The sequence below is a fragment of the Culex quinquefasciatus genome, chromosome 3 (genome assembly GCF_015732765.1).
Source record: "Culex quinquefasciatus strain JHB chromosome 3, VPISU_Cqui_1.0_pri_paternal, whole genome shotgun sequence".
In the NCBI taxonomy this organism is placed as follows: domain Eukaryota; kingdom Metazoa; phylum Arthropoda; class Insecta; order Diptera; family Culicidae; genus Culex; species Culex quinquefasciatus.
Window position 1 is genome coordinate 194,608,281 of NC_051863.1, and position 12,936 is coordinate 194,621,216.

Genomic DNA, 12,936 nt, shown 5'->3' on the forward strand with positions numbered 1-12,936 from the left:
GTTTTGGTTTAGTTTGTATTAGAAAATTCACAAAAATGTATAAGGAATAACATCGCTTAAGAATTAAGCCGTTTTAAGGATAACTCTGAAATATTTTTTGTATAACTCTGAAAAAAAATGTCCAATAATAAATTTCACTTCAATTTAGGTGGAAAATAAGATTTGTAATCAACAAGTACTTTATAGAAATTTTAATAATGCGCACAATTTTCGAAAAAACACCACTCTAACTTTTAGTTTTTTGCGAAACACATTTTTTGGTTTTTTCCAGGTTTTTTTGGTTTTTTCCAGGTTTCAATGGTTTTTATTGAAATTTGTTTTAGTTTGTTGAAAATTGGACTTTAGCTTAAGACAAGATAACAAATTTGGTCCTATCAAAATGATAAATTTTAATGATATTTTAACGGAGAGTTCAGAAAATTCATGTTTGTAATTATGTTTAACTTTATGACATTGATAAGGTCAATATAAATATTTAAAAAAAAAATGTCACCCCCTACCCACTCAAAATTGGGTCGAAAAATCAGATGACAGAAAAAATTTCTTACAAAAAAATTCAAAACTTCAATGGAAATTAAAGTGCAGTTAGTTTAAATCAATTTAAAATGTGTCTTTCTGCGTTTATGATCATTTTTAGCATGTTTGGGTTTATACAAATATCTTTTGAATTTTAGAAATGTTTTTTCACTTTTTTTGGTTTTTGTCATATTTTATTTTTTTTTGAATAAATTTGATTACGAAAAAAACTAGACAAGTATTAAATGCAATTTGAAAACTTTTTTACGAGGGATCGAAACTTTGAAAAATATTAGCATCGGCCTAATCAGATCAATAGTTGCTGAGATATCGCGATTTGAAAATTGCGTACATTTGAGTGATAACAAAAAATTCGCCTATTTTTGATTTCTATATCTATTTGTACCTCTCCTTGGAGTAAAAAGAGGTTTTGAGTGCTCTCCCCATTCAAGCCTTTGGACTCCAAGGTTCGAGCAGAAACTTGTTATAGAAACCACAAAAGACCTGAGGGCTGTAAAAATGGATGGTTTGTTTTCTTTATTTGATCTATTTGTACCTGTATTTATTGGATATTTAATTAACTTTTTGAAAGTAATATTGAAAAAGTTGAGCAATCATTGAAAACACGATGCATTGCATTTATTTTTTAGCAACAATTATACTTGAGGTTGATTTACCTCGAAAACGATACTCTTCGAAATTTCTGTTAAGTTCTTTTTGAATTGAAATCTGATTTTGCACCTAAAATTTTGTGAATTTTTACTTCGATCGGTTTTTAACGATTTTCAAAATGTATGATTTTTTTTAGAAGAATAATTGTTTTGGTCTTGCTGGGTAGTATTTCAAAAGTTGTCATTTTAATGTTCTGAAACGTGTAAAAAATAATGTTATCAAATAATTGGTTTTTAGCTAATTTTTTTTTGTGACAGCATGACGTTTTTTAAATCTTAATAAGCCCTACACCGATTTAAGAAATTCGCTTCCGTTTCCCCGATATCGCAGTACACACTTGTGACATAAACCAATTTCTTATCAAAATGATCGTGCACACTATGACACGTCAGACAAATTGATAGAAAATGCGTAAATTTTGTTTATTTTCCACAAGTTTATTTTGATACACATGTTTTTTTTAAGCAATGTCATCTTTTGTTTTTGATTTATACACTTTTTGGAGGCCGGGTCTTAGATATTTCCATGAAAATGATGTCCGGGTCCCTTATGCGACCCATCGTTAGTTATATAATTGAAAGACCTTTCAAATGAGCCTAATACATTGAAGATCTGACAACCCTATCAACAGTTATTAGCACTTAAGCATTATTTATACACTTTTTGGTATCTGAATCTCAGATATTTCCATAAAAATGATGTCATTAGTTAGATAATTGAAAGAACTTTCAAATGAGCCTATAACATCGAAGACCTAACGTTCCTATTAAAAGTTATTAGCACTTAAGTGTTATCATACAATTTGTAGAGGCTGGATCTCAGATATTTGTATGAAGATGTTGTCCGGATTCGTTATGCTACCCATGATAAGTGGTAACAATAATTAAGTTAAATTCATAGAACACTGAAAGAGCAGATGTTGCTATTTTGGATATATTTCTTCATAAATGTGAGAAAGGCACCAATCACCTAAAGGTGGATTAAGTAACGTTTTTATTTTTGATTACATTATTTTCTGTATTTTTTAACTAGTGTTACCAAATTAGTTGAAACTTGGAGAGTTTGTTTAGCGATAATATACGATACGATTGCTTGAAAATGTTTGACTCCATCATTCATAGTTCTGCAAATATTTACCATCAAACATTAAACAGAAAAAAACGAAAAACTAATTTAATCTTTGTCTAAGAAATCATCTTCTCAAGATACAGAATCTAGAATATTTTAATACCGTTTGGACTACTGTCAAATTGGTGTGGATGAACCAATTACACAAAATAGCTTCTTTGGTCATGATTAATGCCCTTAAAAAGTTTAATGCTTATAAACATGTATAAAAAGCAATACTGCTACTGCTGTTTTCTGGGAGACTTGCTATATTGTTGATGTCATATAAATTTGCGAAAAATGTTAATCTTATTGCGTTGAACAGAAAGCGTAAAAATGTTAACAAATCAAAAGCAGTCTCCCCTAACATTGGGCCATCCCGTTGGCAAAATATCCTGGAGCTGATAGGAATTACCCTTCTCACACTTGGAAGCGCGTTTCCATCTAAGCGTCAAATTGAGAGCACCAGGACTCTTCGCCAAGCGCGATTGTGTGAGAGCTTCTCCTTTGCAGCAGTATTGGTGCAAATATTTGCTGGTAGGATTCGCTCTCTTACTATGCAAGTCACATTAAAAACAGCATAAAAACAAGCCCAGCAAAAATAAAACGTTTCTCGGAATTGAATATGTTTCGCAGCCCTTTTTTTCGTGCCCTTTTCGATGTTGTTTTGTTTTTCTTCTTTTTTTTCCTCCCCGCAAAACATTGTTGGCTCCGTGCGAATGTTTCGCCGTCTGTTGCGCTCTTCTCTCCACACTCTTCATATGAGTGTCGAAGATGACGATTATGATGATGGTTATGATGATGACGGTACTTTTATGTTTGGGTGGGTGGTGGCGAGGGAGGGAAAAACACAAAATGGCAAAGAAAGGCTCCCCTGGATGTATGCAATTTCACGATGTTTTGTCCTCCTGAGGAAAGAGGTGGAGGAGGAGGAGGAGAAGGCGGGCTTGTGTCATGGAATCGGTGTATAAAATTTTGATGTTGCTCAGAGAGATTAATTACTATACTTTTCTGTGGTTCGGTGATGGTGGTGGATCATAGGCCAGGAAACCAACGGTGGAAGAGGTTCCATGGTTGATTGCTTTAGTGGCTCTCGTAATTGACGGTATGAGAAGCGAGGTAATATAGCAGAACCATTTAAAAACTTTTACCAGAGGTGAGAAGCTTGGGATTTTGTTCGTGATCTCTATACTGGGAAACAGGATGCTTTATGGGATGAGAAATGTGTTTTTCGTTTCATCAGAAGAATAGAAATTGTGTTATGACACTGATCGCGCGAGAGATCAAATTTAATTTTGTTACACCCTAGATGTGATCCACACGAATAAATGTTACACTGTCCTTGTCTTTCTCACACCGTCCCTGGTCCATCTTTGATGAGAGCCAGCAGAGAGCAGAGGGAATCCTCGCTCTACTTGATATCTCCCGGCCAGCCTCCCATGTACAATGGATTTTAGATTATAGTCTTAAATAAACCGTTGACTACACCCGACCGTTTGCACGTTAGAATAAACGTTTTTCTGTTCGCGTAATAAAGTGTTTTATAATAGTGTAAAAACGGTGTTTTTCTGGGTCCGAAATCCCCGAACCGACCACACGCGCGAACATTTGGTCCTTCGAACCGGATCCGAAGGATCCGGTCTGGCCAGGTTCGGGACACTTCGCGGAAGAACAGTTCAGTGCGCGAAGTGTTGGCCTGCTCGCGAAGAGCAGCGCAAAGTGTGAGGTGCAGAAGCGCGCCTGGACAGTTTTGGTGCGTGCTGAAAACGGACAAAAGTGCACGGAAAATCCGTGAAAAAGTGCCAAAAAGTGCGGAAAAAATCCCAAAAAGCGGAGCTGAACAGTGGCACAATTGTGCATAGAAAAGTGAATTGTTCGTGTTGAACAAAGGCGGCGGCGACTAGTGCAGTGCGGTGAAGAAGATTTCGCCATCGCGGAACTCACGGCGACTCACGGTGTGCGCGCGCTTTGGCAAGCGTCGCGACGTCACCATCTCAACCGGTTGGCTGACGTCATCGTTGGAGTCGGTGATTGATTGGCGCTGGGAGCTTTCGGGACGGATTTGGCGGATCAAGACGGAGATACAGGAGAGTATTTGCACGTAGTACGGTGGCTTGGTTAATTTGGCTCTTTTGCGGATCGAAATAAAGTGGCTTTTGAAAATAAAATTGCACGAGAGTTTTTATTAGTCTGGTCAGGTTGCATGAGTGTTGTGTCGTTCTGTCTGGTCCTCTGGAGTTCCCTGGTCGATTCCCCTGTCGCTGCTGTCAATACTGGGTCGTACAGTTCGCAATCTGTCTTGCGCGGTCGCGTCGTGGAACGTCGAGTCGATCTGTCTGTTTCCGGTGAATCTAAAAGTGGAAGTGAATGTTATTCAGTTGGCGATCAGTGGTCACGATGGGCGATTTGCAGACTTTGCGGAAGAAGCAGGAGATCCTGCTGAACAAGCTGGAGGTGCTGAACCAGTTCGTCGAGCACTACAAGGCGGAAGAACACGAGTGCCAGCTGGAAGTTCGACTCGGAATGCTGAACGACGTTTACCTGGAGTTTACGAACCTACGGACGAAGCTGGAGTTGCTGCTGGAAGAAAAGGATGCGGCCAAGTACGCAGATGCGGAGCCGAAGGTCAAGCAGGAGGTCGTGTCACATCGTGAAGAGGCCAATCTACAGGTGGTACAGGAGTTCGACAACAAATTCTGCAAGGTCAAGGCGATGCTGATTGCGAAGCGGCCGGTCAAGGACGTCGCGCAGACAGCTCCAAGTGTTGGTGATGCGGATACCTCGTTTCCGTTGCGCGTCAAGCTGCCTGACATTCATCTGCCGAACTTCAGCGGAAATCTGCGCGAGTGGGTGACCTTCCGTGACACCTTCAAGAGTCTCATCCACCGGAACTCGAAGCTGACATCGATGGACAAGTTCACCTACCTCCAATCGTCTCTTTCTGGTCCTGCGTTGTTGGAGATCAGTGGCATCGATCTGTCGGAAGAAAACTACTCCGTCGCGTGGTCCGCGCTGGAGGAGGAGTACGGAAACAAGAAGCTGATCGTGAAAGCCCACCTCGATGTCATTCTGGATCTGGAACCGCTGACCAAGGAGTCGTACGACGGTCTCAGCCACCTGCTCGGTGAGTTTGAGAAAAATCTGCAGATGCTGGACAAGATGGGCGAAAATACTGCCAACTGGAGTACGGTTATGGCGCACGTCCTGTGCTCAAAGCTGGACTCGGCCACGCTTAGGAATTGGGAGACCCACCACAACAGCAAGGAAGTCCCAACCTACAAGGCTCTACTGGAGTACCTGCGCGGCCACTGTTCGGTTCTACAGTCGATCAAACGAGCGAAAGCGAAATCGTCGGAGCAGCGCCCTCCGAAAGCAGCAGTCTGTCATACTGCTGTGCGGAGCAGCAACCAGTGTCACTTTTGCAGCGGCCCGTGGCACACCCCGTTCCGGTGCTTCAAGTTTCAGAAGATGACGATCTCGGAGCGCAACGACGCTGTTTCGAGAAACAAGCTGTGCAGAAACTGCCTGAAGCCTGGACATAACCCGCGGATGTGCGAAGGAGGAACTTGCCACCACTGTCACCAGAAACATCACTCGATGCTGCACAACGATCAGATGAGATCCTCCGTTCCACAACAGCAGTCGAGACCAACCGCGACGACCTCAGTACAGCGACAAAAACCCAGACCACAGAACACGAATCAGACAACACACACTCCAGCCAACAATGCACCTGCTAATCCGACTAACCTACAGACTACAGACTCTCAAGCCACACAGCCACAAACCACTAGCCAAAACTACGTTGCACTACCCGTCACGCCCACACACAACATCATCCTGTCAACCGCGCTCATCCGGATTAAAGACCGCTTCGGAAACACGCTGCTAGCGCGTGCGCTTCTTGACTCGTGCTCACAGCACTGTCTGATGACCAGAGAATTCTCGCGAAGACTCAAATTCGAGCGACAATCGTCGTATTTGCCGATCCAAGGGATCGGAACTTCCCGTTGTGTGTCGACTCAGCTCGTGTGTGCAGATGTCGGTCCGCGTTCCGATCAGATTTCAGCGTACGAGTCGGAGATGCAGTTCCACGTCCTGCCCAAGCTCAACATCTCGTTGCCGACGTCGTACATCGACCCGTCTACAATTCAGCTGCCCGACTGGATGTTCCTGGCTGATCCGGAGTTCCACAAAACCGGTCCAGTGGACGTCATTATCGGTGCCGAGTTCTACATGGACTTGCTGACGGACGAACGGGTGAAACCAGCTGCAGACGGTCCCACGCTGCACAACACGGTGTTCGGTTGGATTATTTCCGGTCGGCTTCCCGGCAGCGTTCCAGAATCGACGTCTCTCGTATCCGTCGCGGCAATCGACGAGCTGCTGACCAGATTTTGGGAACTGGAAACGTGCCGCACCAAGAGCACGCACTCGATCGAAGAATCCACGTGCGAGCAGCTGTTCGAAGAGACGACGGTTCGTGACGAAACTGGCAGATTTGTTGTGACGCTGCCCAAAAAGAAGTACGCTGTCCAGCGCCTCGGTGAGTCCAGATCAACAGCCATCAAACGCTTCCTGGGACTGGAGAAGCGGCTGTCAGCGAATCCAAACCTGAAACAACAGTACAGTGATTTTATTCACGAGTACGAGGCCATGGGACACATGAAACGGGTTGCCGGCGACACGGCCGGGGGAGAGTTAGCGTATTACCTGCCACACCACTGCGTCTTGAGGCCGGACAGCACCACTACGAAGCTCCGCGTGGTGTTTGATGCTTCGTGTCGCACGTCTACCGGAGTTGCTCTGAACGATGCGCTCATGGTGGGACCAGTTGTGCAGGACGATTTACTGGACATTGCGCTACGCTTTCGACTCCACGCTGTTGCCATCGTCGCTGACATCGCCAAGATGTACCGTATGATTCGCGTCCAGCCTGACGACCAGAGACTGCAGAGAATCGTTTGGAGAGACAATGCTGACGAACCCATCCGAATCTACGAGCTGACAACTGTCACGTACGGAACGGCGTCTGCGCCGTATTTAGCGACCAAGTGCTTGCAAAAACTCGGTGAGATCGGAGAAAAGACGCACCCATCCGCTGCCAAGGTCCTCAAACGAGACTTCTACGTTGACGACATGCTGGCAGGTGCGCACACAGTCGCAGAAGGAAAAGAGCTGGTCGCCGAAATGGTCGATCTGATGGAATCTGGCGGATTCTCGTTGCGAAAGTGGCATTCAAACTCTCGAGACATCCTGCTCGACGTCCCGGAACATCTTCGCGACGAACGGACTCTGCTTGAACTGGACACGTCTGACGCAACCGTCAAGACGCTCGGGCTCGTCTGGGAGCCCAGTACGGACTGTTTCCGTTTCAGATCGCCAAAGTGGAACGACGTTGCAGTGATCACGAAGCGTGTCGTGGCCTCAGACATGGCCATGATCTTCGACCCGTACGGGTTGATCGGTCCTGTCGTCGTCCAAGCGAAAATCTTCGTGCAGAAGCTGTGGCGCATGGAACTGGACTGGGACGCCGCTCTGCCAGAAGATCTGCAGGAGTACTGGCGAGAATACCGCAGAAATCTAGCCGGTCTGGACAGCCTGTCAATACCCCGCTGGATTGGCACAGGTGCTGATGACCGGAATGTGCAGCTTCACGGGTTCTGCGACGCTTCAGTCAACGCTTACGGTGCGTGCATCTACATCCGAACCGTTTCGACCAACGACGACGTCACCGTCCGCTTGCTGGCTTCCAAATCCCGCATCGCACCGCTCGAGAACCTGAAGAAGAAGAAGCGTAAGCAGTCGATTCCCCGCCTGGAGCTGGCGTCCGCTCTGCTGCTGGCGCATCTGTACGAGAAAGTGGCCAACGCCATCAACTTCCGAGGCAAAGCATTCTTCTGGACGGATTCCATGATCGTACGCTGCTGGCTTGCGTCTCTGCCGTCCAGATGGAACCAGTTCGTGGCCAACCGTGTGTCCGAGATTCAACATCTGACGGAGAGCGGATCTTGGGACCATGTGCCCGGATTAGAGAACCCAGCTGACATCATTTCTCGCGGCATGACGCCGATGCAGCTGCAGTACTCAAAGCTCTGGTTCAACGGTCCTGATTGGCTGAGTCTCGACCACCAGCACTGGCCGCACGCTCAAGTGCCGAACGCAGCAGACTTCGACCACGAAGAACTGGAGGAACACAACGCTGTCGCTGCAGTTGCACAAGACGCCGAGCCCTGCAGACTGTTCACAGCGAATTCGTCGTACACCGTGACAATACGGACGACCGCTGTAATCTGTCGCTTCTGTTTCAACAGCCGTGCGGCGAACAAGCACTGTCGCAGAGTTGGTCCGTTGACGGCTGAAGAGCTCGAGGTCGCTTTGAAGAAGCTGGTGCGCCTCGCTCAACGAGAATGCTTCCCGGAAGAGTACGATGCTTTGTCCAGAGATCGCGCGATTCCAAGCAACTCCCGCATTGCTGCGCTGAACCCAAGAATCGTCGATGGAATCCTGTGCGTCGGCGGCCGGTTGCAGCACGCCGCAGTCTCGGACAACCGGAAGCATCCGTACATTCTCGACCATCGTCATCCGTTCACGAAGCTTATCGTCACACACTATCACGAGACCATGTTTCACGCTGGACAACAACTGTTGATCTCTGCTGTGCGTGAGCGGTTCTGGCCGATTAACATCCGCAACCTCGTTCGCGAGGTGATCCACAAGTGTGTCGATTGCTTCCGTGTCAAGCCGAAGGTTCTGGACCAGCTCATGGCGGATCTGCCGCCCGAACGAGTCACTCCGTGCACACCGTTCGCACGAGTCGGAGTTGACTACTGCGGACCTTTTCAGGTCGCGTACCCGCAGCGCCGAGCTCGCCCAGTGAAGTGCTTCGTTGCCATCTTCGTCTGCCTGGTCACCAAAGCTGTTCACCTAGAACTAGCAGCAGACTTAACGACGCAGGCATTTCTGGCGGCCCTCAAACGGTTCACTGCCCGGCGTGGCAAACCGAAGCTGGTCATGTGTGACAACGCCAAGAACTTCGTCGGCGCAAGACGTGAGCTGAGCGAACTCGCCAAGCTGTTCCTAAGTCAGCAGTTCGAAGAGGAGATTATCCACGAAACAGCGAACGACAACATCGAGTTCAAGTTCATTCCCGCCCGCTCGCCGAACTTCGGCGGCCTCTGGGAGTCCGCGGTGAAGAGCTTCAAGTTGTTGTTCAAACGCACGATCGGGTTGCACACCCTGTTGTATGACGAGTTCCAGACTGTGCTGGTTCAGATCGAAGCGATCCTCAACTCGCGACCGCTCACGCCGCTCAGCAACGACCCCGCAGACTTTGAAGCGCTGACCCCAGGTCACTTCCTGATCCAGCGTCCACTCACTGCGATTCCAGAACCAAACCTCGACCACATTCCCGAGAACAGACTGTCGGCCTGGCAAACCGTCCAGCGTTACACGCAGCAGCTCTGGAAGAAGTGGTCCAACCTCTACCTGTCGGACCTGCACAACCGCACGAAGTGGACAAAGCAAAAAGACAACGTTGCTGTCGGAACCATGGTCCTGCTGAAGGACGAGAACCTCCCGCCGTTGAAGTGGCAGCTCGGACGCGTTTCCGATATCCACCCGGGAGCTGACGGCAACATCCGTGTCGTCACGGTGCGCACAAAGGACGGCAGCTATCAGCGCGCGATCTCTAAGATCTGCATTCTGCCGATCCGTGACAATCTTTCTAACGCGCAAGGGGGGAGAACTAGGACTCCTCCAACGGCGGAGGTCGAAAGGCCTCCGCACACCAGTTAAGTTATGTATTGTTTTGAATTTCAAAAAGTTCACCGAATCTTTTTCCTCCAGAGTCGCCACCCTGTCTGCGCCCAGACCTGCGGGTCATTCTGCGCTCGGAGGTCGTTAAAAAGATCGGAACTTTCCGAAATGCTTTAAGGTAACCTGTTTTGTTTCGGTGGTGGTTTTGCACGAAGGATGTTTGCTTGCGATTTTGCTGGACAAATTCCAGCACAGTAACGGTTACGGATAACAGCGGCGCTCAGCGCCATTTCAGTCGCAAAGACTGCTCCCAATTCTGAACCCAGCTAAATCCATTCCACGTTTGGAACTCTTCGAGGTACACACACGCACACGATGACAGCAGCGGAGGAGACGTCCTCCCGGTCCCATCTGCCACGACCATCAGCGAGCTTGGCCAGCTCGTTTTCAATCGCAGCCCGATGGAGCCAACCCCCGTCATCGCAGCATCTGTACACCCGGAGAACCATCGTGTTGGTAACCGCTGAGGGTCAACAGCGACGCCAGGAGGCGTCGGGGGAGGCCACGGAGGTCTCCCCCAGTTCAGGGAGTCTCGCATCGCATCGACGCCGACGTCGGCGTCACCGATAGCATCAGACAGCAGAGCAGCAGATTACGCACGGCGCCACCCACGCACGGTGGCTTTGCGTTCAGCACAGACCAGCACAGATCAACAGCAGCAAGCAAGCAGACAGACGAACCGACAACCGACGTCGGCGACACGCCGTCGAACAACAACCGCAGCCCTTCAAAGCATCCACCCCCGCAACAGCAGACGATCATCCGATTGAGCACAGCAGAGCAAGCAAGTCAAATCAACACCAGCAGACGGTAGCAGTTTCAAGCGCTCGAGAACAAGCAGCAGTTTGGCGATCAGATCCAGCTCAAGTTCAGGGTCAACCTGCTGTCGATCGACGCCATGATGAAACAGCACCTGGAAAGAACGAAAAATCAACGATTTGCAGCACACCACAACACCAATCAACCGCAGAAGTGTCCCCAGCAGCAGCGCAGCATCCCGATTGATCGTTCGAGGTCCAGGAGAAGTCCAGAAAGCAGCAAATCCGAGGAGAAATCGATGCATTTTGACTGCAGCGAAGTGCACCATCCAGCCCGTCCAGAAGAAGAAAAATATCTGGCTATTGTTCGATCGACGGCCGCAGCCGCGATCGCTAGTATATAAGGAGAACAATGACCAATCTTGACTTAGGGTAATAGCAGAAACAGTAGAAGTAGATAAGAGACGAAGATAACGGATAAGGAACAAAACAAAAACAAACCAGTGGGTTTTCAGTGGGAATTAGAGTAGTAGTTGTGATAGCGACACGGAGAAGATGATTTGAATCAGTGTGATTCCAAGGCGGCCGGTATGATCGCGCGAGAGATCAAATTTAATTTTGTTACACCCTAGATGTGATCCACACGAATAAATGTTACACTGTCCTTGTCTTTCTCACACCGTCCCTGGTCCATCTTTGATGAGAGCCAGCAGAGAGCAGAGGGAATCCTCGCTCTACTTGATATCTCCCGGCCAGCCTCCCATGTACAATGGATTTTAGATTATAGTCTTAAATAAACCGTTGACTACACCCGACCGTTTGCACGTTAGAATAAACGTTTTTCTGTTCGCGTAATAAAGTGTTTTATAATAGTGTAAAAACGGTGTTTTTCTGGGTCCGAAATCCCCGAACCGACCACACGCGCGAACAGACACGAACCAAAAAAACTCAAAATATCAATGTATAAATAAACATTTTTTTCTTAAACCTTTACGTCTTTAACCACTCTGTGATCCCAAAATTAATAGTTTCTAAAAAACCTTTAAGTATTTTATTAAACGTAAACAAATATGCATTATCCATGTATTATAAAAAAAACAATAGATTTCACAAGTTTTTCAGTGAAAATGCTAATTTTAGTCCCTAATATTTTTTTTTCACACCCTCATTTTATTGAAAAATTTTAAGGGTTAAAGATCGGACGAGGAGGTTTGCGAGACAAAAACAAGGTTGATAATCATTTTTAGAATGTTTAAACATATGTTCAATATTATTTCATAAAAGCTAAGACAAATTAAGTAGTGTGAGATGCATATTAATCCTGTATTTCTTGTTGAATTGTGGAAAGCCCTGTATTTTTATTTCTGGATTAATTATTTTTGGGAGCTGAAATTAAAAAAAATAATTGCGCTCTTGATACTATTTATTTTGGACATCTTGGCTTAAAAATATCTAGGCAATCGTTAAATATGGCATTTTAATTTTACGTTTTTATAGAGAAACTTGAATAACAAGATTATGGGTATTCACAATTAGAAGATATTCCAGACAACTTGACAACAAAGTGACAGAATAATTTCAAATAAATACATTTGTTCAGAAATACATAGTTTTTTTTTCTTATAAAATAAAATAAAATGTTTTTGAAAAGTTAGGTCGTTGCAAATATTTTTTGAAAATTATGTCTCTCGACTCTGAACAAAGTCGAGGGGGTAAACAAATTTAAAAAAATATAAAAATTGAAATTATTAACCATGGTTTTAATTTAATATTTAAATGAAAAAAGTGTTTTAATATGTATTTTACACCTGCCCAGATGTTTTGCAATCTATAGTTTTCAAAATATCAAAGTATTGGCGAAATTTTTTTTTGTCGAAAAAAAAAACTATTTGCAGTTTTTCATAAAAAATAAAATATTGTTGATCGATGTCAAATGTGCAAAATATGATTTAAAACTTAGGAAAATGCTTAAAATTAAACCATAAGACTTCTTTTTCCATTGAAATTTTGAATTTTTTTGAAAAAATATTTTTTCTACCAATTTTGGTCAGCAATTTTTTTTGGC

At 45.6% G+C, this 12,936-nt stretch overlaps 1 protein-coding gene across 1 annotated transcript; it reads left to right on the forward strand.

Moving 5' to 3' along the window:
• Nucleotides 1–4,692: 4,692 nt before the first annotated feature.
• LOC119769364 lies at nucleotides 4,693–10,092 on the forward strand. The gene has a single exon (XM_038261411.1). It carries the CDS (start codon nucleotides 4,693–4,695, stop codon nucleotides 10,090–10,092), a length of 5,400 nt encoding a protein of 1,799 aa, XP_038117339.1.
• The last annotated feature ends 2,844 nt before the right edge of the window (nucleotides 10,093–12,936 follow it).